A 23570-nucleotide genomic window follows, 5' to 3' on the forward strand; every position below is an offset into this window, starting at 1 on the left:
TAAACACTTCCTGTCTGTGGTAGAATAACTTTTATTTTACTGCAGCACACTCATGAGCTCTGCCTCTCAAAGTTAGTATATTATAATATAGAACCAAAAACAGTTCAATAAAAGCAAAAGTACAAATTTAAAGAAAGCATTATGAGGAGCCTATAGGCAATCTTGGCTGTTTTTTCTATTTCTGAGGTTAAAGGAACAATTAGGAACTTACGCAAGAAAACAATCAAGCACTGCATGCAGAGTCAAAAAAGTATAACACAAAATCAATATTAACTTTAAGTTTATTAAAGATGTGTCCATTGTACAGATTGAATTACAATGTTAACAATGGTTTGCACTGGATACTGGTGGCCTGTTGCTTAGAGCCAAAAACATAACATTTACATGGGAAGCAGCAAAGTAATCATCTAAATCAACACAGAGTCAGAGTCAGAGTGAAAACTAGTCAACAGTTTGAATGAATCTTTCACAGAAAGAAATTAGCAATCACCAAATGGGATTTTCTTTAAAAATGCTGGAAGCAAAATTTGAATTTTGACACAATGATCTCATCTCATCTCCATGCCTCCTCAAAAGATCAGGCGACAACACAACAGTCATTACTTAAGAGCATGCGTTCTGAGCATCTTTTTCCTCTGGCACAAATTACACTGGACTTCCCAAAGACAGTTTTTCGTTAAATAAAAAATAAATTCCTGACTTTCTTTTAAGTTAATCACAATACACAGAGTATCTGTTATATGTACAAACAGTGACAGTATAACCAGGTGAATCACAATCAGTCAGATTTGTTTCTGGCATTCTGGTATTTCAGTACAAGACACATGAACAAATACTTGTGTACTGAAAATATACTTGTTAATTTCAAACTAAAAATCTAACGAAGTACTCTGGGAATAAATCTTTATGCGATTTAAAACCAGTTAGGCAGTGGAAACATATCTGTTTTTGTGAACAGTTGAGGTTTTATCTTGGTTGCCATTAACGGCTCAAACCAGAGGCAGCACTAAAACAACTGGGTGTTGATTTATTGCTTCAGTGGTTGCGTGATGAAAATGGCACCTCTTAGTTGACTTAAAAAGAGATTTGCCTTGAAGCCTTAAATTGGGTGTGAATATTTGAATGAGCACCAGCATATAGGTATTTTAGACAATTTACTGATTCACAAGAACTTGTATCATAGTTCATACGGTCACAAAAATTATGTTAACACCATACGCAGTGGTTTTCCCATGTTAAGTAATATAAATTAAAAGAAAGGTTTACATTAGGCATAAAAGTTGTTTAGTCTATGTTATTAGATAAATGATGAAAATACAAACGTCTGATAACAGACAAAAAAAACCCATATGTACAAACTACAAAAAATAGGCATGTTTCATACAAAAACTTTACAGAATCTGAATACTCTTCCTTTACTTTCCTCTACAGGACAGATAAGTGCTTTACATGAACCTGTGCAATATGTCATATTGCATTACAAAACTGAAAATATACTTAGTGTTAAATTAGCTTATGAAGCAATTGCATTGATGGGCATTAGTTATTAGAATGAGTAGAGAGATTCGTATATTACATTCTACGATATCACAGAATTTCCTTTTTTGTACATTTAAAAACAATAGATAGAAACAGACAGAATTTCATTGCATTGTCTTGCACTTGTCTTGAATATAGTCACTGAAGACTATAATATGTGCCATGGCCACATGTTTCACAGTAGCACGGTCAAAAGACCACATGCTTTACTTTGCAAAGGAGTTTGGCACAGGAGATTTTTGCATACCCTATTTGTGCTATTTTTGCATGCTCTGGATGGTTTTACCATATATAGTCTGCATTTTCTGGTGCAAAATGTCCACTGTACTTGAGGTCAGAAAACAACCTTTAGCCACATAGCTAGATAGAATCTTATTTAAAGTTGTAGTCTAAGTACAACTAATACTGCATGCTACGAGCAGAACAGAAACCGCAGCAAAGGGCCCATCTAGGATTTCAAAAGCTGAACTAAATTGGCAATTTATGTTTTATTGTCTGCTATTTAGGCAATAGCTGAAATAGTTGATTTACTAATTGATATCCTTTAGAATATACATGATGGGTGTAGGTTAAAGGCAAGAATGGTAGCCAGTCGAAGGAATCAGTTAGTTCTGCCTTGGTGCCTTTAGAGAACCAACAAACATGTTTTGAGAAACATTTTGTAGCATAACAAAAAAATCTAAAGAAATATATACTCATGCTGTTTGCAAGGTTTACTATGTGTATGCATTAGAGTCAGTACACTTGCAAATGTGAGTTCGTTTAATTCCCAACCAGCTGCTGAATTTCATCACAGAATTATTTTGGTTTTGCTTTTTTTGTTTGTTTGTTTTTTTAAATCTCTTTTCTTTTTTCACTCAGCAGTCTCATTAGCAATTGATCCTAAGGTTGTCATTTTTAGTCCTCTGTTTTTATCTCCGTCTCCCTGACTACTTTTGTTATCACTCCTAAATGTTAGCACAGCTTGTTTCTTTGTGTTTACTGTAGAAAAAAAAACATTCATTTCCTTTGAATTGAATTATTTTTTTAAGGATCACCTGTGAGTTAGGAGCCATCTTGATTTACCATATTAGGAAAAGCTTGATGGCTTCATTCATCTTCACATTTATGCTAAAGCTGCTTCATGCTAGATTCAGCAGTTTCTTCAGCTCATCTTGGCTGGCTGTGGGTCTTCCTCTCCGTCAATAGTGCCTTCAGGAAGTACTTTGTTCCAGTAATTGCATTGGTCAAAAGTATCAGAGTGAGGGAAGTCTGCTTCCTCACCTTGCATGAAGACCGGAAAGACATGATCCACCATATCACACAAACGGCCATAGCTGAGAAAGAAACACAAGACTTTTGTCATTTTTCCTGTTGGAAGGCAGAATTCAGACATCAAAACATCGCCATGCATGTGGCACTGATGAAAACCAAAAAGCAACTAGGCATATAGCTTACGAGGAAATATTTGTTTTGGCATGCTCCTGCACCAGCTCCCCCTTAGGATTGACAGTGAAAATCCTGTTGAGTGGAACGCCCACCTCCTTATAGGAATAGACATCCTGAAATAACACCAACAACCAGCATGCTTTAAAAATCACTGAGGCAAAAATACAAGCGAGTAATCCACACTGCGGATGTCAGTGCAGTATTCTCACCGTAGCTCTGTTGCCAAAAGCAGCGTAGAATGGTTCAGTGTTCGGGTAGAAAAGGTGCTTGATGTCTGTGAGACACTCAATCTTAAACTTCTCGGGCTTCTTCTCAATCACCTCCCTAAATACAACATAATGTTGAACATTCTTTTTTTTTTTGTCGTCATTGTAAATCTGCCTCAGCTAACTTTTTTCAAAGGGTACATCTAAGTAATAACCACTAACTTGCCAGAGTAAATACTTTTGCCGTAGTTTAAATATGCAAAAACAATAAAGGTTACCTATTATTACCTGCAACTAAATATTTTAGGTTTTGTGTCAATGGCCAAAAATAATCTAGAGTAGAATTTTTCTACCCCTTGCTGTATATCTGACCTGTGCAAGGCAGAAAAAAGACTGCTTGGGCTGAGCAGCACTGGGCCCATTGGCAGCATGGTTCCCCTTTCATTGACCCAGTGGAGGTAACCTCTTGTCATGTCAGCCATGCCAATGGCCCTTGCAGAACAGTACATGAATTTATATCCATTTCTGTAACAAACAAAAGAAAATATGAGAGACAGAAACATAGCATTGTGCTCCACCCAAAAATATTGTATTTTAGCTGGAGGACAATAAGCAGCACTCACAGGCTGACTCTGTGGTAGAGCCGTGCGATGCCCTGGTGTGTCCAGTCTTTACCCAGTGTAGGGAGGATGTGGCCCAGAGTGTCTGATCTACAGCGTAACGTAAGACAGACAACGTCACAGAATAAAGCTGTCCCTTTGAACCCAAAAACTGTGTAAAGTCTGACTCCTGCTGGTAATATGATAGAACTGAACAGGATGTAGGCCACTAAGTGTTATTTCACACCTTGTAATGGTTCCATCTATATCGGAGATGACTATCTTGTCATCCCAGCTCCAAAGATAGATTGTGCCATGACATCGGCACGTGCCTTGATACTGAGTGGTCACGCTGAACACCACTTCATTAGGACCCTCCTTTAGCTGCAGGCTAGCCTGTAAACACACAGATGAGGAAGGTTGAGAAGTTTTCTTGAGGTTTTGGACGTATTTCTATTTTCACTTTGCCTCGACTGCAACAGTAATTTAAACTCTGAGATGGTCTTATTAAAGACAGTGTATTATTGTTTGTTACTGTACAGATTTCTTCTATATGTAGTGAACCACATGAGCAAAATATCTTAAATAAGGTCATTTGTATTCCTGTTTATGTCAATAAAAGCAAGTGTAGAAACAAACACTGTACCAGCTGCTCTGACGTGAGCCGAAGAGTCTTCTTGTAACAAATGCCACCAGAACTTTCAAGGGGCTCCGACTGAAAGACTCCTGATAGCTGACTGGATGATTTGTGGTCTTCATCACTTGAGGATGATTCATCCTTCAGCCTGAATTATACAAGACAAAAATGCTCATATAAGATTAAACAAGTAGGAAAAATATGTCAATAGGTGTGGAGAGAAAAATACACAGTTTTAAAGTCTAACGTCACCTGTTTACTGGGGCCATTGTTATGGAAGTCTCGTCTTGGTCTCCAGCTGCTTCTGTCACTGATTCCTGAGGAACAAAAAGGTCAAAGGTCACATGTATGACCCAAGGAAGAAATTTGACTAATCCTTTCCCCGTTCTTCCTAATGTCCAGTAAATGATACGGTGAATCATAGATAAACAAGTTCATCATCTGCATATCTATCTGTGCACTTACTGACTTATAGTCATTGTTCCTGCTTCTCCACGAGAACCACCAGCGTCCTCCTTTCTTTGGCATCTTGTCCTTCATAATGTTCTCCACCGATGCCTGGAGACAATCATGCACATACAACTCAAAACTGACCGAAAATGTAACTTAAAGCTGACAAAAAAGAGAGAGAGCACAAGAAAGCACAAAAAGAAAATCTAAAAGGCAAAGTAAAATATGACAAACACCACATTTCAAACCACACTAAACTCCAGCTAACTTGCTTGAAAAACAATTAGAATTGAAAACAATAAGACATGCAAATCGAAAAATAGCAGATGCTAGATTAAATGAAAAGGAAGATGATGTTCATGGTTGGACTCAAGTGAAAATATGGGGAAAAAGAGAGGCTGACAGAAAGGGTAACAATGATAAAGCAACAACGCAGGCAGATAAAGTCATGCCCCGACCAACACATAAGCAAAGCCAGAAAACATCATACAGGCTGGGAAGGACTGGAGCCAAACAGACCAGGGAGGCAGTATGAGAAGAAGCCAAAAGCAGAAAACACATAACTCAAACACCAACACTTGGTAAATATAAACATCGGGTGGATGGTGAAAGAAAGAATGGGTTTAAATAAAAGGGAAAAATAAGAAGGGGGACAAAGACATGACATTAATCAAGTGTTAGGTCAATGAATTTACCACAACAGTTCACTGTGATATAGGACTGGCAAATATGCTATAAGCTCTTCCATGCGTCGAGTAATTTTGATTGGTAGCATGTAAGTTTTGTTCACTTGGGATAAAGTGAAAACATTTAAATCTTCACTTAGTTTTGAAATATTGATTATTGAAACAAGAAATGAGTGTGAACGCATTTCAGTTGGTATTATTTTGTTGTATTAATGAGAGGTGGCTGGCAAACAACAATAGTGAACCAGAGTGAAAAAAACAGATTAAGAATAAATTGTAAAATGCCAGAAATGCTCTGGAGTAAAGGTGGTCCATAACATTGCAACACAACAAACACACCATATAACAAATAACAATATTGAATACAACAGTAGATAGTAGCCAAAGTAACGTATATTCATCAAAGCAAAATGTGACTTTACACATTGTTTCAGACAAAAAGCAAAACTCTTCATTTACACATTTTATTGATTAAATACAACAAAGCGTAATGGTCCGTCTTCACAGTTTTTGAGAGGGCAGAAATTTGTGGCATTCATGTTGAATGGAAAGAATCAGGAGTAAATACTTGTGTATCACTGTGGTGGTCTTACCTGTGGCAGTGGTTTCTGGTAGACTTGCATGGCCAGCATGACAGGAGCAGCTGTGTTCCAGTTGTAGTACCTACAACAGGTGACAGAGGAAGCTATTATGCACCCCTTCATTCTTAAAGACATCTACTGGCAAAGGATGGCTTACATATTAGCAAAAAAAGAAAGAAAAAAAAAAGCTTGTATATATCAGACGCTCAGTTCAAATAAAGAGCAGTAGAAGTACATACTTGCTTCCTATCTTGACCACAAGGTTAGGGTCATCAATAATAGAAGGGTTTTCAGAGAACTGTTGGTAGGAAACAGCCTTCTCCATGAATTGCTCTGTAGCAAGAACAAATGAGAAAAAAAAGATCTGATTGATAAGATAGTTTTTTCATATAATAACTTATTTTTGTCTAACTGTGTGAAATCTTAAAAATCTATTTATTTCTGTTTAAAATATGTAAAACATGAACCGACCTGCATTTATGAATATTGTTAAAGTTTTCAAATTAAAAAATATAATCTGTTGTTTTTAATTTCTTTCATATAAGCCTTATCTCGACAACTGCAAATATTTCATGTACATTATTTCCCTATTATTATCCAACGTCATCATTCCCTGTCCCACCTTTTGTAATCTCCCTGTTATCAGTGAGTCCTCCACACAAAGAGATGGCGACATGAGGTAGATCACACACTTGATCCACCAAACTGTCCACGCCACTGTCCACCCCGCTGCTGCCCACTGACTGTGGGGATTGGTTAGCGCTCCGCACACCCACCATCATCTCAGTGTCCCCCTTCATCGAGCTGCTGCCTCCGTCACTGTGGAGGGAAAAATACACACACATGGATCACACAGTAATTCTTCATACTATCATGCTATACTATGTGAATAATGGCTAAAATGTATTTAGTACACTTCAAGTTCTTCAAGGCTAAATTCAGTTTTGGAAATTGGAGTTCTCGAAGACCTTGAGAGGAGGAATATCTGTCTTCTCTTAGTTATAAAGAAGTTCAATGGCTGTTACCATGTGGTGACAAAAATACAACTGAAAGAAGGTCTCCTTCTTTCTCGTAGCCTAGCTACCTCATTAATCTTCCTCATGCTATCAAGTTAAAATAATCTCCTATTATAAGCACTTACAGTGAAGCAAGTGCTTAGTTATAGAAAAAAACCCTAATGTTATACAAAAATCATCCATAAAGTATTCTGTGCTCTGTGTGTCAGTGGAAAGAAATACTGTGATCCCTAATATGGCCACCAGAGGGTGCTACAACACATGCTGTACATACGTTTTAGGAAAGTAAAGAGCAGCTACTTCAGGCTCCAGTTCTGTAATGTCATCCAGGTAAATACCATCAGCACCCAGGTGTTGACTTCTCTTTTCTAGAAGAGACATTTATCAGTGCATAAAAGAGGAAACAGAAATTTAGACACACTGAGATCAAGATATCCTTTGTTTACGAGCAGAAAACTCAAACAGTACCTTTCCTCTTGGACGGTGAATCAGTCCTTTTGATGGGACTATTCCTGCTATCTTCCAAATGATCAGGAAGAATTCTTTGAGACACTGAGCATGTTGTCAAACTCTCCATCTGTACACATGACGGCCCAACGCTTTCCACTTCTCTCTCTAAAGGAAAAAACGCAGCATTTCTCAAAGCATTTTAATGTGACGCTATGCAAATCTATCCTGCTTTTAGATATTTGTACATTCAGTTATTATTATTATTCTACCTTGTTCTCTGACAATGTGTCCATTTCTGTTTTCCTCTGTGTCTTTGTCCAGTGGTGGCACTGGACTGCATGGAGTTCCCGTGTCACTGATGGCTCGGAAGTGAGTGCTAGAAGACACCGGTATGGAGACAACAGCAGCAGAATCCTGCTTCTGGTGGGCGGTCAGGAAAGATGGCTGTAAAAGAAAAACAGATAGTCAGTTCAGACAATATTTGCTTTCTCACATACATTTTATTAACCCCACCCCTTAGTCATGTTTCCTTTTCTCCACTCATACAGGCTGAAGTCTTAACATTACTTATAAAACAGATATGGCTTTGTTGGTTCTGATCAGCAGGTGGAATCAGTTCAGAATCAGTTCAGTTCAGAATCAGCACATTTGTGTCCATTTGTTTGACTTTGGGTGTGCAACCTATGCAGACATACTTTAGTGTAGTCCTCCAAGAAACTAACAGTGTGTAGCCTAATGTTGATGAAGCTGTGTGTCGACTGATACACAAAGTGGATCAGCGTGAGTAGTAAAGGGAGCAACTGTGGAGCGCAACCCGAAGGCGAGAAGCATGAAAAAACAAAAAAAGCAGCACAAGAAGTGTTAATAATGGGTGTGGTGGACAGTTTTCATTGTTTGCACACTTTATTTTACCTTGACTCTTTGCATGTTATAACGCAGTAAACAGCTACAACATGCAGTTATATGTATATATTGTATTTTATGACCATGCAGTTGATTTAAATGCTGCCATACCCAAAAGGCAAAGCCAACAGACTCAATTCACTATGTGATGCCATGTGTGGTTATGTACCTGGGCAGCCTGTGGTAACTCCCCCCAGGTCCATAGCATCTCAGGGTTGTCCTTAGATGGATTTGTTAGCTCTGAGTCACTCTTTGGTGTTGATGACTGCGAATCGTCTGGGCTACTGGAAAAGTTAAAGTCAAACATTTGTTTTGGATTGTCTGGTACTTCACAGTTTCAAAGTTACAAAGTTACAAAATGTATCATTCTTTATGCAAATTTTGAAAATTAGTGCATTATTTCATATTTAGTGTTCAGAGAGGGTGGAATCTAAGGTGATACCTAGTAGGGGAAGAGAAGTGAGAGGACTGCTGAGGACAGGAGATGGATAGACCACAGGGCTGAGGAATGGACAGAGTCTTCTTAATCAATTTACTACAGAAAGAATAAAGGACAAAAAGAATACAAAAAAAAGAGAAGGGAAGAAAAGAGAGAATGAAAGACAGTGAATTGTGAATCCATCTAATTATCATGAGGACAAAAAACATATTAAAATGTGCAATATGCTATGAACAGAATAAATAAGGATTTGATGAGAAGAGTTTATTAAAGAGTTCAAGTGTGTGTCTCTCAGTGTGACAGACACACACCTACATCCAAATACCTCTGTGAATGAGTCCAGTCAGTGCTGGGGAGAATGTGGGCATTGGCAGTCAATCCCTGATCGCCATACACAGGTCTGATCACAAATACACACATCCAGTGAGATGTCAGTCATGTGCACAACCATTTTATTTCATCATTAGTGCAGACACTTGTATTTACTATGTAAACAGTGTGTCGATGCAAGTCGTATCACATCCAAGAAACTATGGTATGGTCTTTTTATTTGTTGAAAATTAAAATGTCATGGGCTGTTTGACTGTGACCGCATATCACAAACCAGCCAAGGAAATACACTCATTAAGTACAATTTAGAGAATGACTTGAAGCACGCAAACTTTTTTTGCTTGTCTTTAAGGGTTTCAGGATCATGTGGCAAACTTCCTAAAAAAGGCTTGGAATGCCTTCAGTAAGGATGACCCCGTGAGCCATTCTTTCAAAGAAACAGTGCGCGCTGTGGGAAACGGACAAATCCTTGGAGCAAGTCCAACAAGCAGAGCTAGTTCCCAAGAGGGCTTCACACATGAACACAAACATGCACAAACCTGCACACACACATACAATTGCTTCTCTTTAAACACTTAAGAAAATTGTTTATTTATTAAACAGAAACTAACCTTAATTCCATTTAACACCGGTTAAAGAGAAAATTGGTCCTGGTTTTCAACATAAACACACCACATTGATTTTTCTGATGCCTTCTCACTGTTTTGAGCTGTGCAGGGCTTGCTTAGACAAATTAAAATCTAGCAATGTTTGAATATGAATCTGTTGAAAGCAGGTGGGCTGTTTGTTATTGCCATTCAAATCTGATCAAACTACACCGACACAGCAGTCCTCATGAAGCACATGTTCTAAAGTTTTCAGTGTTATATTCTTCTCTTATTAAGTACTTTTTCAACACATATTTTAATTGGAGATAAATTATTGGAATTTCAGGAGCGGGACCACACCTCCAAACATGCTCCTTCCGATTCTTATCTATATTTGTTCCTCCAGTTCTACAAGCTGTTCATTCTCGTTTACGTGCCCCACCCTCCATCCCCTCTTCAATTCTCCCAAGCAGATCTCGGGATCTGCTTGGCCCGGGAGCCGCCACCAGGCCCCTTTGAGGCCTTCCCCAAATCACAGTTCAATTCACGTCCAAGCCATTCACCTTTATCTACTAAAACGCTGTAAAACCTAAAATGAGGACGTAGGCCCAGATATGAATATATATATATATATATGTAATCTGTGATTTAAATTATATAAATACACACCCAGCTTTTAGACAGTTCAAACAGCCACTTAAACACATACCCATGAATGAAAAATGTAAGCACACACACACAAACACACACAGGTTTTCCACTTAACACAGTTAAGGAATTATTGGCAGTGGTTCATCGGCTTCGCATACAACACTGTGACAACCAACAAATGTTTTTTCCCCTGTTAAATACCAGGCTGGCAGGTATAATAACCTCTCTTTCTTTCTCCCTCTCTGTTTCATACACGCAAACATATTCAAACTTTCTCTTGCACACACACACCTGCTGCTGTCCCCCTCCATTTCCTCATCTGAGCTCAGGTCAATAGTGAACATGTCCTCATCATCTGAGAACTCTTCTCCACTTTCCTCTCTCCTCAGTCCTGCGCCTCCTCCACCTCCCTCTGGCCGTGCCTTCTTCTTTCTCTTTCTCCTCTTCTTGGTCAACCCTCCTTCACTTTGCTGCAGTCCCAGATTCTGAACAGGAAGCGGGCCGCATGGGATGGAGTCTATATGATGGGAAAGAGTATCATAAAAAACTGTTTATGAAAATGCAAATTGTCACAAATTCTAACATCGCTGTTTTCAACGGCGCCTACCATGGTGACGAGAGTTGCCCCTGGCCAGATGTGACTTCATTAACTCCTGCCCTGTTGACATGATTGGTGATGTTGCCAGGTAGGATGGAACCACTTCCTGTTTCCAGGGAAAGTGAGATAAGGTCTGAAATTAGCAATACTTGACGCAAGTCTTTTCTGCTGTACCATCTCTTGTGTAGAACACAGCATCTATAATAGCTGCTTATACTGACATGAGAAGTGCTTCTACTTTTGTTTTTTTAATTATTATTATTGCCTTATTGAGAACTCTTTGTTCATACATTTAATGATGCGGTTGTCTTCTTTGGTTTAAGCCATTTGCTTTGGTTCTGTGACATTTATATCTGGAGTTGTTAAGAATTATTACACAACAGCAAGTAAAAATTGCCCTCAGAACAGTTGTAATATAAAATAGATTGAGAATCCAATCATGTAGGATAAGATGCATGAATAAAGTGGAGCATTTTAAGGTCCCATCACCCTCTCTACAGCTGGGGGTGATGAAAACGCCTTGAGTATAGCAGGTAATGACCAGGCCAAATATGTTTGTTCTCTGTGAAAATGTCATAGCAGTCCATATTGCAGATTGCTGATTTTTCTATTCTAAAGGAAAATGAAATATTGCAACAACAGATATGGTCATTCCTACTGCCAAACAGCCACCTAAATAATCTGGTGAAAATTTGAGCTCAGATAAGCAAAATCACAGAGATTTGCTCATCAGGGTTGCACTGCCAAGAGGCTGCCACAAGAATAAAGAGAGACAGAGAGAGAGAGAGAGAGTGGGGGAGGCGGAGGCATGATAAAGGGATGATCCAAACAGAGCAGACTCACACATGCCTTGCAGTTCACGTGTCATAGCACAGTCCAACACAGCACAATTCATTTAGACTGGAGAGGAAAAGGGATAGTACAGATCTACTCTGAGCTCTATACTCAGAGGGAAATATCAGCTCGAAAGCCAGTTTTAGTTCCAGTATTTAAATTGTTTTTGTTTTTTTACTCCAATCTGTTGATATTTCAGTTTCTCACTAAACTATAAGTGTTATTCCCACAATTTCCTTAGAAAAAGAGCATTTGTGCACAAATATAGAGTTCTTAAACCACACAAGATCAACTATAAAGCGATTTGTTTATATGCTGCAAAATGCAATGTAATAAATAAGATTACTTCAATTACTGAGTAAAAATCTTTCCAACACTTTGGTTTTACATCTGTGATATTTGCATTAAAGGGTTGTTAAATGCACATGCCATAAAGATAAAGAGAGTAATAATTCTCTTTATGTGTCACCCTTTAGGGCACAAAATCATTAAGTTACATCATCGGAGATGTTTCTTTTATTAAAGCACTGGTATTGAAAGACGTGCATTTATTTGATCATGCACAAAGCCCTGCAAACTTTGCACCTTGAGAAACAGAGATGAAGAGTGTACAGAGTGTCCATTTGGACTTGAGATGTGACAACTTAGACTGACACAATCTGCAAGCTCCCATGATAATGGTTCTTTTACCTCTTCATGTGAGTGACAAACACACCGTGCTGTGCTACCATTGTGCTATTACCAGCTAGAGGTTTTATGTCCTCGTACTGCTCCTCTTTCATGACATGTACAGTATGTCTCAGTAATTTCCGAGGGCAGTCTGTGTGTAACAGACTATACCGTGTGTGAAATGGCAGACCTATAAATAGGTCTCCGGTGGTTTTCCACTCTCTGGAGAGAGAGTTATGTTAAGGGAAAGGATTCAAGTCGAGACCAAAACTATAAGACAAACATGGTCAAACCGAATTTGCAAATAACTCTATGTGGGACTGAAACTAAAAGCCATTATTTTCTTGTCTATTGTGGAAAGAGGTATTATAGTATTGATTTATTAATAGCTTCTTCTCTATAAGATGGACAGTAAGTAATGGATGCAGCATTAGATGGACGTAATCCTTCGGAAAAGGAATTTAGAACCTCTCAGATTGCAACATATTCCTTTTCCTTCTTGGCCAGGGGAAAGTGCGAGCTCTTGGTTACTCACCACTTCACGAGTAACATTGTGACTGCTGACAGATGTTGTTTACCACAATAGATCATCCTTGAAGTACCTCTCAACCTCAAATACTCCCATACTCCCTCCTACCTCCCATGAGACGTTACCTATTGCATTACAGAATCAGGTTTCAAAACAGAAGGGAATGTTCCCAGATTATGCTGTTACCTGTGACGTGTATGTGCATGTGCGCTGCAAATACTTATGTGTAATACGGCGTATTACAGATACATGAAAAGTTAAAATCTGACAGATTAATTCAGTTTCAGGGGATTGAGGCAAACCAGTGGGTAAAGTCTATGGTTGAATAATGTGAGCCGTTTCTATTACAGATGGCCCAATTTATCAGTTGAACATTGTATCTGTTGCCATTTGCCTGGAAGCAAATAAACTGGTGTCTGGCACTGGCAATAGTCAATGTCTGTCTGTCCTCGCATGACACTTTTGTACTGCGTAAATGTTCATAAGAGCTTTTAGACTTTAAAAACAAATGTCTTTGTTTCCCTGGCTGAAATGGGAAGAAAACGACAAACTGTTGCCTGCTCCTGGCTAATTGTTGGAAGTAAGAAAACACCCTGTATAACATAGTTACAGGTCCAAAACAACACAAAACACATTTAGGCAAATGTTGCTATGAATTGACACTATATGAATCAGTCATTCATTTCAATCAAATTTCTTTTTCTCCACCCACATATCAAAGTTAGACAATGACAGACTGTCGACTGTGTGTTTAGTGTCTGACTGACCAGTGTTTGTCTCTGCTTTCTGCTTGTCATGATGGTTTATTTCTGGGAAGCTAAACTCGTGTTTGCCAAGAAGATGCCACAGGAGGACAGAAGCACTTGTTGTGCCTTGTTATTGAGCCTAGTGTTTTGCTAAAATGTTTATCTGCTTATCTACAAACAAGTTGATAAGGTCTATGCTTGGATTTTTTTCCCCCAAGTATGACAACACTAGGATATTTTATATACACGTGTAAATAAAAAAGGTACTCAATTCATAGAAAACCTCATAATATTAAGAAATTTTGAAGTATATTTTACACTCCTTAAAGCTGTGTGGTAAAACTGACGCTGCGAGTGAGTCAAGGTACATCTTTTTTCTTACTCTGGGCTTGTCAGGGCAGGACGAGAAGACATTTAAGTTTGGCAATTAAAGTAACAACAACGTGTAGTTGCAGATTAATCAGTGAGTGGTAAAACCAGTGAGAATCGCTACTACCTAAGAGGGCAAATAATAATTTAGCTCTGTTGGAGCACAGTGATAAATCAAGCACTTCTTGTATATTAGTTCAGGCTTTATGACCTTCATATCTGCGAGTAATGTTCTGTGCTATTCTCGTGTGTGTTTACTGATTCAGGAGTAATGACTCTGTCAATCACTACTCACCATTTTGTTCTCAGTCTCTTTAACAAAGAAAGCCTCTCCATTTTCTCCCAGCTTCATGTGTAAGCTCACTGGCTCTCCATTAATTTCTATGTCCACCTGCAGAACAGAACAGAAAAAGAATTGATTAAGACTAATGCCTTAGACTTCATTAGCATTTCCTGACAACCTCCAGACTGGAAGGTTGAGAAGACCAATGCAGTACCTTTAGGCTATAAAAAATAAATAATAATCTGTTATAACCTAATGTTATCATTAAGATACTGACTCATGAGTTTTAGTGATTGAAGTCCTGTTTTAAATATACTGTTATAATGCACTGTTTTAGTTTATTTTTTTCAAAAAATATACTATAGCGCTACACAAATGAATGCAGATTAAATTTACATATATTAAAATTTACATTTAGCTGTCGTGAAATATAAAATAGATTTTGAACAAGTGCAGGTTAGAGAGCGCTCTATGATCTCACCACTTTCTCACGTGACCGCAGCACACCCATCTTGCCAAAGCGGACGTGAAACGGAGAGCACTGTAAGGAGCCATCTGGCTGCCGGACCACAATGACATCTATACACCCAGACAGTGTTGCAGGGTTGAGCCCTCTGTACAGCTCCTTGACCTGCACAAACACCTGCCCCGCCAGCTGACCCACATAATTCATGGTTTGCAACTGGGAGATAGAGAGTGAGAGAAGAAATATAGGAGATTATTCATCTGTTTTAGTCACGTTTCATGTCTTTAACGTCAAAACACAATGCAAGGCCATCTTGTTACATAATTACACATTAAGACACATTATTGATATACTGAGTCCAGTTTGTGCCCACTCATGCCAGCTAACTGCATAATCTCAAGTGGTTTCTGGCAGGTTGCTGATACCTCAAGCAAAGACAGCTTCATCATTCTTTTCTCTACTCTTGTGGTGCTTCTGAGTGCGGGGTATGTTTGTGGGTGTGACCAAAGTTGGTATATGAGAGCATTCTGCTTTTCAAAAAAGACAGAATGAGGGGGTGGGTTTCCCCCCCACCAAAAAAGACAGCATTATAAACTCTGAAGCGCATTTTTCTTCCTGTAGTGCAAATATACAGTCCATCAGGGATGTCTGGCATTACTCTAGTACGGCAAACATGCTCTTGTGAGCGCGTCACAGACAGGGAAATGCCTTCAGTGACCTCCAAGATTTATGGTTGTGAGTAATGGAGAAATGAACAGCAACCCATCTGTTATGAACTGAACAGCCTTATTAATTTTTTATGAATAAACAAGTTGATCTTTCATAAGCCTTCTTCTGTTGTACTGTTGTACTGTCTTTGCAATGTACAACCTAATGGCCCTACAGCTATGATGGCTTATTAATAGTAGCCACTATGTAATAGTCAATGGTAATTGTAACCAGATATTTTTAGAGAGAATGTTTAAAAATATATAAATCCCCTTTCGGTGAGAGGCATACAGAAACAAGAGGGAGAGTGGGAAAAGGTTACGAAAGGGTGGTGAGGCCACGTGCAACATGGGTTTAAACACATTCAAGAAAATTGTAACCACCTGTCACCTGCTTGTGCTGACTAAGATAGTGTCACATACACAAACATTACAGCACGCCCAGTCGGCAGATGGCTTCGTGCTTCAGCAAACTGTGCAAGAACGCTGATGATGAGGATGATTCATTAACACGCATCAATTATTGAACATCCCCCAGACTGGGGATCTTTTGTTCTAATGGCCTAGCTTTATTCCACTGCTCATCAAAGCCACATAAGTCAATCATCACACCCTTGGTCTAACCAGGCCACAACAATAATAACACAACACACCACAACACTGTTATTAGAATAACGACTACACGCTGTGCACCTTTCCTTCTTTTTTTGCTTCTGCAGAGGAGTGTGGTAGAAAGCGGCTTAACTTCAGTGATATCCGTATATCGTACAAAGTAACCCATAATGCTGTTCATGGAAATCAAAATGATTAATATGTGTTCTAAATGTTTATTCAACATTCTTTCTTTTAACATGGAAAGAAAATAATAGGGTGGAATAGAAACTGTAGTGATAGCTATCGAACATACTTTGCAAATGTACAAATTTGCATATAACCTCATGGGAGAAATTATGTTCTTTTTCCTTTGGTAGTTTGTTTCAACATGTCAGTTTCTATGGTGCAATTTCGAGCATTACAAATGGGATAGGCAATAATTATTTGATCCCTTGACCCAACTCTGACTCCCTGGACCTCATGTCCATTTATTTCAACACCATGAATATGAGTCCATCAATGTTCATGCCACAGACCTGACATCACGGTAAACAGAAATCTCCCGCAAACACATCTCTCTCTCCGTTAATCTCTCTCTCTTTCTCTCCCTCACACACACACACACACGGCCAAAGCCATGCCCAGTCCTCCAGGACGTTTCTGTTAAAGAGCCAATCACACTGCTCCTCAATTACGTAATAACCTATCACGAGTCCACCCAAGGGGTCATTATGTGTCATTAAATGGACATGCAGCACAAGAAACAAAACAGTTAGGCTACAAGAACCTGATCTCAGTCACTGCTGTTCTTTTTCGGACAAGTGAGCAGCAACGCTGAGTTGCATTCACAGTGTGTGACATAGTGTGCTGAGGCTTATTTATAAACATAAAACATCAGTGGCCTCTCACCACAGGAAAGACAGTGTGGCCACCAAACACGGACAGGATAGCTGAGAGGTAATTGAGAGATTGAGGGATTTACAGACAGATGATAATGTGAAGGATTATCCAATTAAATCAATTTAATGTGACTGGAGCAGCCAGACACACCGGGATTATTGTCTGTGACAAATGATAGCTAAATAAAACAAAAAAGGGAGGGGGAGGGCAGAGGGGTTCTATATATTAGACAGCACTTTACTAAATCACTATACCGTCTGAAAACGCACACCACGAAATAAAATCATAGATGCATATATTATACCTATATACAAATATATAAACAAATACTGTCACAAATATTGTGGATATTCCTCTTATGCAGGATGTGAAGAGAAGCTGCATCAGTACGGGATTGATAATTACGTCGTAGTGTGGCTCTGTGGCGACATGTAAACACGGGGTGAGGCTCTGCAGTCTGCATCAGGACTCTGTCTTCATTCAAACAGCCCAAGCAATATATAACACCTGTACTTCAAAAATACCTAGACCCCATGACATGTCTCTCACAGCATGCTACAGAAGCAATGTAGTCTTTGCTTACATTATTTATGGACGTCGCTCTTCCCTCCGGAATATTTCTTCCTTCCGAATTTTCCACTAAGGGTCCTCTACTGTTTTACGGCGTTAAGTGTCAGTGCTCAGTACAAACATCATCGGTAATATTCACACTCTTACAGCTTTGTTGACATCTGATCTTGGCTTCTGTGCTCGAGGCTGATATGCGTTTTAAATCGTATGCCGCGTTCACGTTACCTTGGAAATCGGACGCATGAATCGGGAGTGACGTCACTCCAGTATTAAAGTCTGGAAAACACGAAAAACAGGATTTGTTTTTACTTCTTAGCAAGGTACAGTCTTTTATGCACCACTAATAATACTGGAAAATACTTTTACTGTTTTTAACACATATTTGTGCACAGAAACTGCTCAGTGCTCCGCCTATGGCTTATTTAGCGAGCACGACAGTGCAGATTACAAGTTTTACAGTTTAATTTATGACACCTCGGATTGTTAACTCGATATTAATGGGGTTGTTGCGACTTCTCCGGTTGGAAGTCAGAGCTGGTCGTTCCAGACGAAAAATAAGACTGCAAACTCGGAAATTGACACTTCCAAATTACTCTGGAACGCACCACGTGGATTAAATATTCCTCCCTCCACCACAGAGCTGCAACCTCGGACTGATCGATTGGCTGAGCACCGATGACGCCACACAATGTTTGCTGAACAGTTCCCTGAAAAAAATCAGTTATGACTATATTATTGTTTTATATCTGCTTGTGTTTACTGTTCACACTTTCTAATTCCTGCATTATACTTTAATATTTCTTAAAAAAAAAAAAGAAATTACATGCAACAACTTTATTAATAAAGTAATTTTAAATCTTATCATAAGCCCCTATAAAGGTAAATAATTATGTTGAAAAGGGACCATTTGACCTCAAAACTCGTTGAAAATATTTCACAAATGCACAACCGAATTATACATTTCAATATTATATTCTAATGTAATTAAATAATACCTCTAATAATTATATATAGATAGCGTACTATATCAATTACTATATCTATATATAGATAAATGAATATATAAAATATGTAAATGCTATATGTTAGTGTAAATTCACTTCTTGTTTCAGTGAGAAAAGGATTGTCTAAGAGCAATGCATACATAGCTTACAGTTTTTAACAACTTTATTTTAATAACTGACTAAATATCCTTAGAGTAAAATACAGGTTAAAAAGTTTGAAAATCATTACGTTTTATTAAAATTACATTAATTACATATTACATGTGATATAGCATCCTTCTTTGGAAACAGGGAGGATTATCCGAGACATTTTCTGAGGACACATTGGGGTTAAATAAGAATTAAATTCTTCAGCAGTGATGACATATTAATGTCTTTCATGTTTTAGTTGATTGAAACGTCACATTCTACATATAATACAGTACATAGCAGAGTATTGACTGTAACATCATGGGAAAACTCAAATTACTTAGATATGGCATCATTAAATCACACTGTATTCATTTCTACTGAAATCTACCCAAGAGAAAAGGAAAAGAACCTTGTTCTAATTCTGAAGACATGCAAGCCTGGTATGAGAAGCCAAGGAGACAAGAATAGCACTGACATTCAGGGAGCTTGAAGGCATCAGCATTGTGCAATGTACTGACTGTATCTCAGTGGTCAAAAGTCTACCCATCTGTCCGGAGAAACTAAACCTGTAACTGCAGTTGGTAGTTTATCTATCTAATACATTGCTATAAAAAAAATAAAAATGAAGGAACACTTCATCGACTGAATTCAAAAATCAAAGTGAAAAATTGATGCAGCAGTAGGCTAATCGATTTTGCCCAAATTTCTTAGCATCTATTTAAAATAGTCCTCAGGTTGTATGGCCTCCGCATGCCTGACAGCGTTGGGGCTTTTAACGAGACAATGGCTGGACCAGGTTATCACTGAGCTCCTAGAAAGTCTGAGGTGCAACCTAGCAGTGTAAGATGGACTTGAAACAGGTCCCAGAGGTGTTTTATTGGATTTAGGTTGGGTGAGCGTGGGGGCCAACCAATGGCTTCAATTCCTTCATCCTCCAGGAACTGCCTACATACTCACCGCACATGAGGTAGGACATTGTTGTGCACCAGGAGGAACAGAGGAGCCACTTTACCACTGTAGGGTCTGACAATGGGTCCAAGGATTTCATCCTAATACCTAACACTTGTCAGGGTGCTGTTGCCTAGCCTGTAGGGATCTGTGTGTCTCTCCATGGGTATGCCATCCTGGTCATGCTGAGTGATTTTGCATGCAGCATGATATTCTCTACATCTTCTCCAGACCCTCCAGACGTTTGTCACATGTGTTCAGGACAAACCTGCTCTTATCTGGGAAAAGCACAAGGTGCCAGTGGTGGACCTGCCATTTCTAGTATTCTATGGCAAACACCAGTCAGGCCTCATGGTCCTGGCAGTGAGCACAGGGCCCACTGTAGAATGTTGGGCCCTCAGGCCACTCACATTAAGTCTGTGTCTGATTGTTTGTTCACACCAGTGGCCTGCTGGAGGTCATTTTGTAGCTCTGGTGGTGTTCATCTTGTTCCTCCTTGCACAAAGGTGCAAATACCGGTCCTGTTGATGGGTTAAGTATCTTCTACAGCCCTACACAGCTGACCTTACTGCCTGCCTCCTGGATTTTCCTCCATTCTCTTGACTAAGTTTGGAGGCACAGCAAACCTCCTGGCAATGGCACATATTGGTGCACCATCCTAGAGGAGTTGGACTACCTATGCAAACTCTGTAGGGTCCAGGTATCACCTCATGCTACCAATAGTTACACTGACCCTAGCCAAATGCAAAACTATTCAAAAAACATTCAGAAAAGATATACAAGGCACCATACATCACAAACTGTGTTGCACTGTGTAATCTGACACATTTCTATCAGAACCAGCATTAATGATGATGATGAGATAATCAGTGTTATTTGCTTTACCTGTCAGTGGCCATAATGTTATGCTTGACTGGTGTATATACTTTATAGATGTATATACTTCAACAACTGCAACCTTAAGCAAAATCATATCCTACGAGGAGGGTAATATAATCCTTTATTCCAACAATATAAAACAGCAGATTTTAAATTGTAAACGAATGCTTGTAATGTTGTTTTTTTCCCATTTCATAATTTCGGCGAAATGCTCTTATTCACTTTCTTGACTTGACTTGATGAGAAAACTGATAACTCCCATATCTATAGTCCTCTGTCAGATGTTTCTAACTATAATCCATAATCTGATAAAGTTACATTTATATATGGCGCCCTGAGTTGAGTCTGTACTCAGAGTTTAGAAAAACAAACACAAAAGTTTCGACATAAAGTCTCCCCGAACTGGGTCTCATGGCTTTTTCCTGTTACTCAGTGTTTCTAAGAACCAGATCAACTCCCATCCAACTGCCCCCACGCCTGCTTGTTCTAGACCTCTGTGTATGTTTGTGTGTGTATGTGGTCCGCATGAAACTGCAATCCCACGTGATACAGTTCATGACTCTGTGGATCAAATTCTGCTGTCATTACAAATATACTTTGCACCGCCTTGCTGTGGAGCACTTTATCATGGTGTCACACACACATACATTGCACCAGGCAGGGGGGAGAAAGGAAACACGTGTTGGGTTTTCTAAGAACTGGAGCATTCAACATGCAGGAAAACATAGCCAACTAGAGTGGGAGAGGGAGAGGAGAGAAAGAGACAGGAAGAATACAGAGCAGACAATACAGCGAATCTGGAGAATGCTAATATTTGTTACTGCTGTGTGTGAATATATGACAGAAAGAAATAATTGTAGATATGTGATGGTTTATTTACTGCAGTGTGTGAGGTCATCAGCGGGTCAGGTGCTCAACAAGGTTAAATGTATAATAATAATGATTTGCAATAAAAATAAGTACCATAATATCTTGTGTGAAAGATACACATTTGCATTTTTATGTGTGAAGGGAATAAAAGTGAAAGCTGAGGATGGTTTTAGTGTAATCTCAGGAATTTCATTAATTAGACTGTGGCCATGTGGTTTTCGTGCATATGTGTGCAGGTTAATATTTGTCTTGTTCAGCCTCGAACTATATGTGACTGTGCATGTATGTACATGCTAAGTGTTTCATCTCAGTGTGTTTACAGTGCATGTGTGTATGTGTGGGGGTGGGTGGTTGCTGGCCGATAAGCTTTCAATTGCTCCAGTGATTGCCTTGCAGTGTTACTACATATCAGACACGTGAGAGTGCTTGCAAACGACTGGAGGGAGGTGGGTCGTTTCCTGAGGCAGGGGTTGCCTGATCTCTCACAGGCACTCCCCCTTTGGGCCACAATGCAATCTTTTCATCACCAAGGAGATGGGGGTGGTGTTTGGGGGGGTTGGCCTGCTTGAGCCAATGGTAAAGCTGCCTGGGCCACACACTACAGACCTGCTGAGTCTGACCCCACTGCAGTACTGCAGTGCATGCTACAGGGCTTTAGAGAAATCTGATTAGAGTGGATTCCAAGGCCAGACGTGAATGGTTAAAGCCACTGCCGCCAATCCTGTATAAACAACACTAACGTACAGCATGTTTGAGCAGCATGAGCATGAAACACTGACTGCTTTTGAAATTCTATATTCCAAACTGCGTCTATATTTGAATTAATCTTGCCCTTGCCTTGCAAACCACCGTAGAGAGTTTCTGGGTAATCAATAACAATCAATACCAATAACAACTAACTATAGATTAAGTTCAGGAAGATGTTAAAGTTGCAAAAGAAAAATGTGGGGTCAAAGCACTGCTGTGGAACAGCATCACTGACTGATGTGTTATATACCTTTATAACACGTGGGCTTGAGGTAATGTGTGGAGATATCAGCTGCTAATCCAACACGTGATTTGACTGCACACACAGATAAGAATTCATCAACTCTATTTACAAAACCAGCAGACATGCAGAAAATGCTGTGTCCTACACTTCCTCCATCTGCACACAGTGCTCCTTTTTTTTTTTTTTTTAGCAATTTTCTTCTTTAGTCCCTCTGAAATCTTTCTGTCTTTACATTTGATTATATTAGCAATTTCACTCCAGACCTATTTCCTCACTGCTTGTAGTGTTTTGGGTTCCTTTTTATTTTATTGATTTAATGTCAATTAAGTTTATAGTACGAGCCTGAACTTATGTTATTCTGCCTGCCTCATGCATCCGTGCAGTATATATTTAGTTTTGTTACCCAGGACCAGCTGCCATTGGGGCTTTCATCTTCACTGTGGCTGGTGAAGTCTTCCTCTTCCATGTCATAAATGGCTGCTTCTTAATGAAATGTTCTTCAAGGAGTCTCCAGAAATCTGAAATATTCCTTACATGTAACAGACAAAAAAAAAAAATCAACAAAGAAGCAGTTCAGTCCTTTTAGATGGTTGATATGTCAAAAAGCTGTGTAGTAGTTACTGATTTATTTAAAGCTATATTTTATGAAAACTGTCTTCTGGTATGAAAAAACTATCTTCATGACAGTGAAAAAGCAGTTCTTAGTGTATCTGGACGAGTCCTTAGACTGTAATGTGTACTGTTGTTTTGACTGAGCTGCTAATGCTTGGGCAGCAAATGTTTTGGACTAAATTTATCAACAAGCGTTTTCTGGGAATGGAGTACTTGGGAGGAAATCTGAGAGCATCCGCTGCTGCTGTACTATCCTGCTGCTTCAGATGCTGATCTGACACCACATGACAGCAAAATTATATAGGACTGAAATGTTACATGGATAGGCTATAAAATCTTTGTACTTGAAGTATACACTGGACCAGAG

The 23570-nt window shown here is 39.1% G+C and overlaps 1 protein-coding gene across 3 annotated transcripts; it reads right to left on the bottom strand.

Moving 5' to 3' along the window:
• Positions 1 to 263: 263 nt before the first annotated feature.
• lpin1a (lipin 1a) lies at positions 264 to 23341 on the bottom strand. Of its 3 annotated transcripts, none has more exons than XM_035905205.2 (24): positions 22995 to 23341; positions 15012 to 15212; positions 14543 to 14638; positions 11110 to 11206; positions 10794 to 11019; positions 9260 to 9334; positions 8938 to 9030; positions 8665 to 8779; positions 7862 to 8036; positions 7611 to 7757; positions 7417 to 7510; positions 6749 to 6945; positions 6366 to 6459; positions 6139 to 6208; positions 5350 to 5436; positions 4875 to 4967; positions 4662 to 4726; positions 4419 to 4557; positions 4020 to 4168; positions 3797 to 3883; positions 3546 to 3698; positions 3177 to 3291; positions 2977 to 3080; positions 264 to 2855 (listed from the first exon to the last, which is right to left on the bottom strand). In XM_035905205.2, exons 1-24 carry the CDS (start codon positions 23055 to 23057, stop codon positions 2684 to 2686), a joined length of 2907 nt encoding a protein of 968 aa, XP_035761098.1. In that variant the 5' UTR covers positions 23058 to 23341; the 3' UTR covers positions 264 to 2683. The 3 variants fall into 3 exon arrangements, with proteins under 3 accessions (XP_035761098.1, XP_006779968.1, XP_035761134.1); XM_006779905.2 differs by lacking the exon at positions 22995 to 23341 and adding an exon at positions 17781 to 18105; XM_035905241.2 differs by lacking the exon at positions 5350 to 5436.
• Positions 23342 to 23570: the final 229 nt, after the last annotated feature.

The sequence above is a fragment of the Neolamprologus brichardi genome, chromosome 1 (assembly GCF_056152115.1).
Source record: "Neolamprologus brichardi isolate AB-2024 chromosome 1, ASM5615211v1, whole genome shotgun sequence".
Taxonomy (NCBI): domain Eukaryota; kingdom Metazoa; phylum Chordata; class Actinopteri; order Cichliformes; family Cichlidae; genus Neolamprologus; species Neolamprologus brichardi.

Coding starts and splice junctions, on each gene's coding strand:
- lpin1a (XM_035905205.2), bottom strand. CDS start 23,057: ATGGAAGAGGAAGACTTCACCAGCCACAGTGAAGATGAAAGCCCCAAT. Junction 6,946..7,416: donor GCTCTTTACTTTCCTAAAAC/GTATGTACAGCA, acceptor TTCCCTCCACAG/TGACGGAGGCAGCAGCTCGA. Junction 3,081..3,176: donor CTTTTGGCAACAGAGCTACG/GTGAGAATACTG, acceptor GTGTTATTTCAG/GATGTCTATTCCTATAAGGA.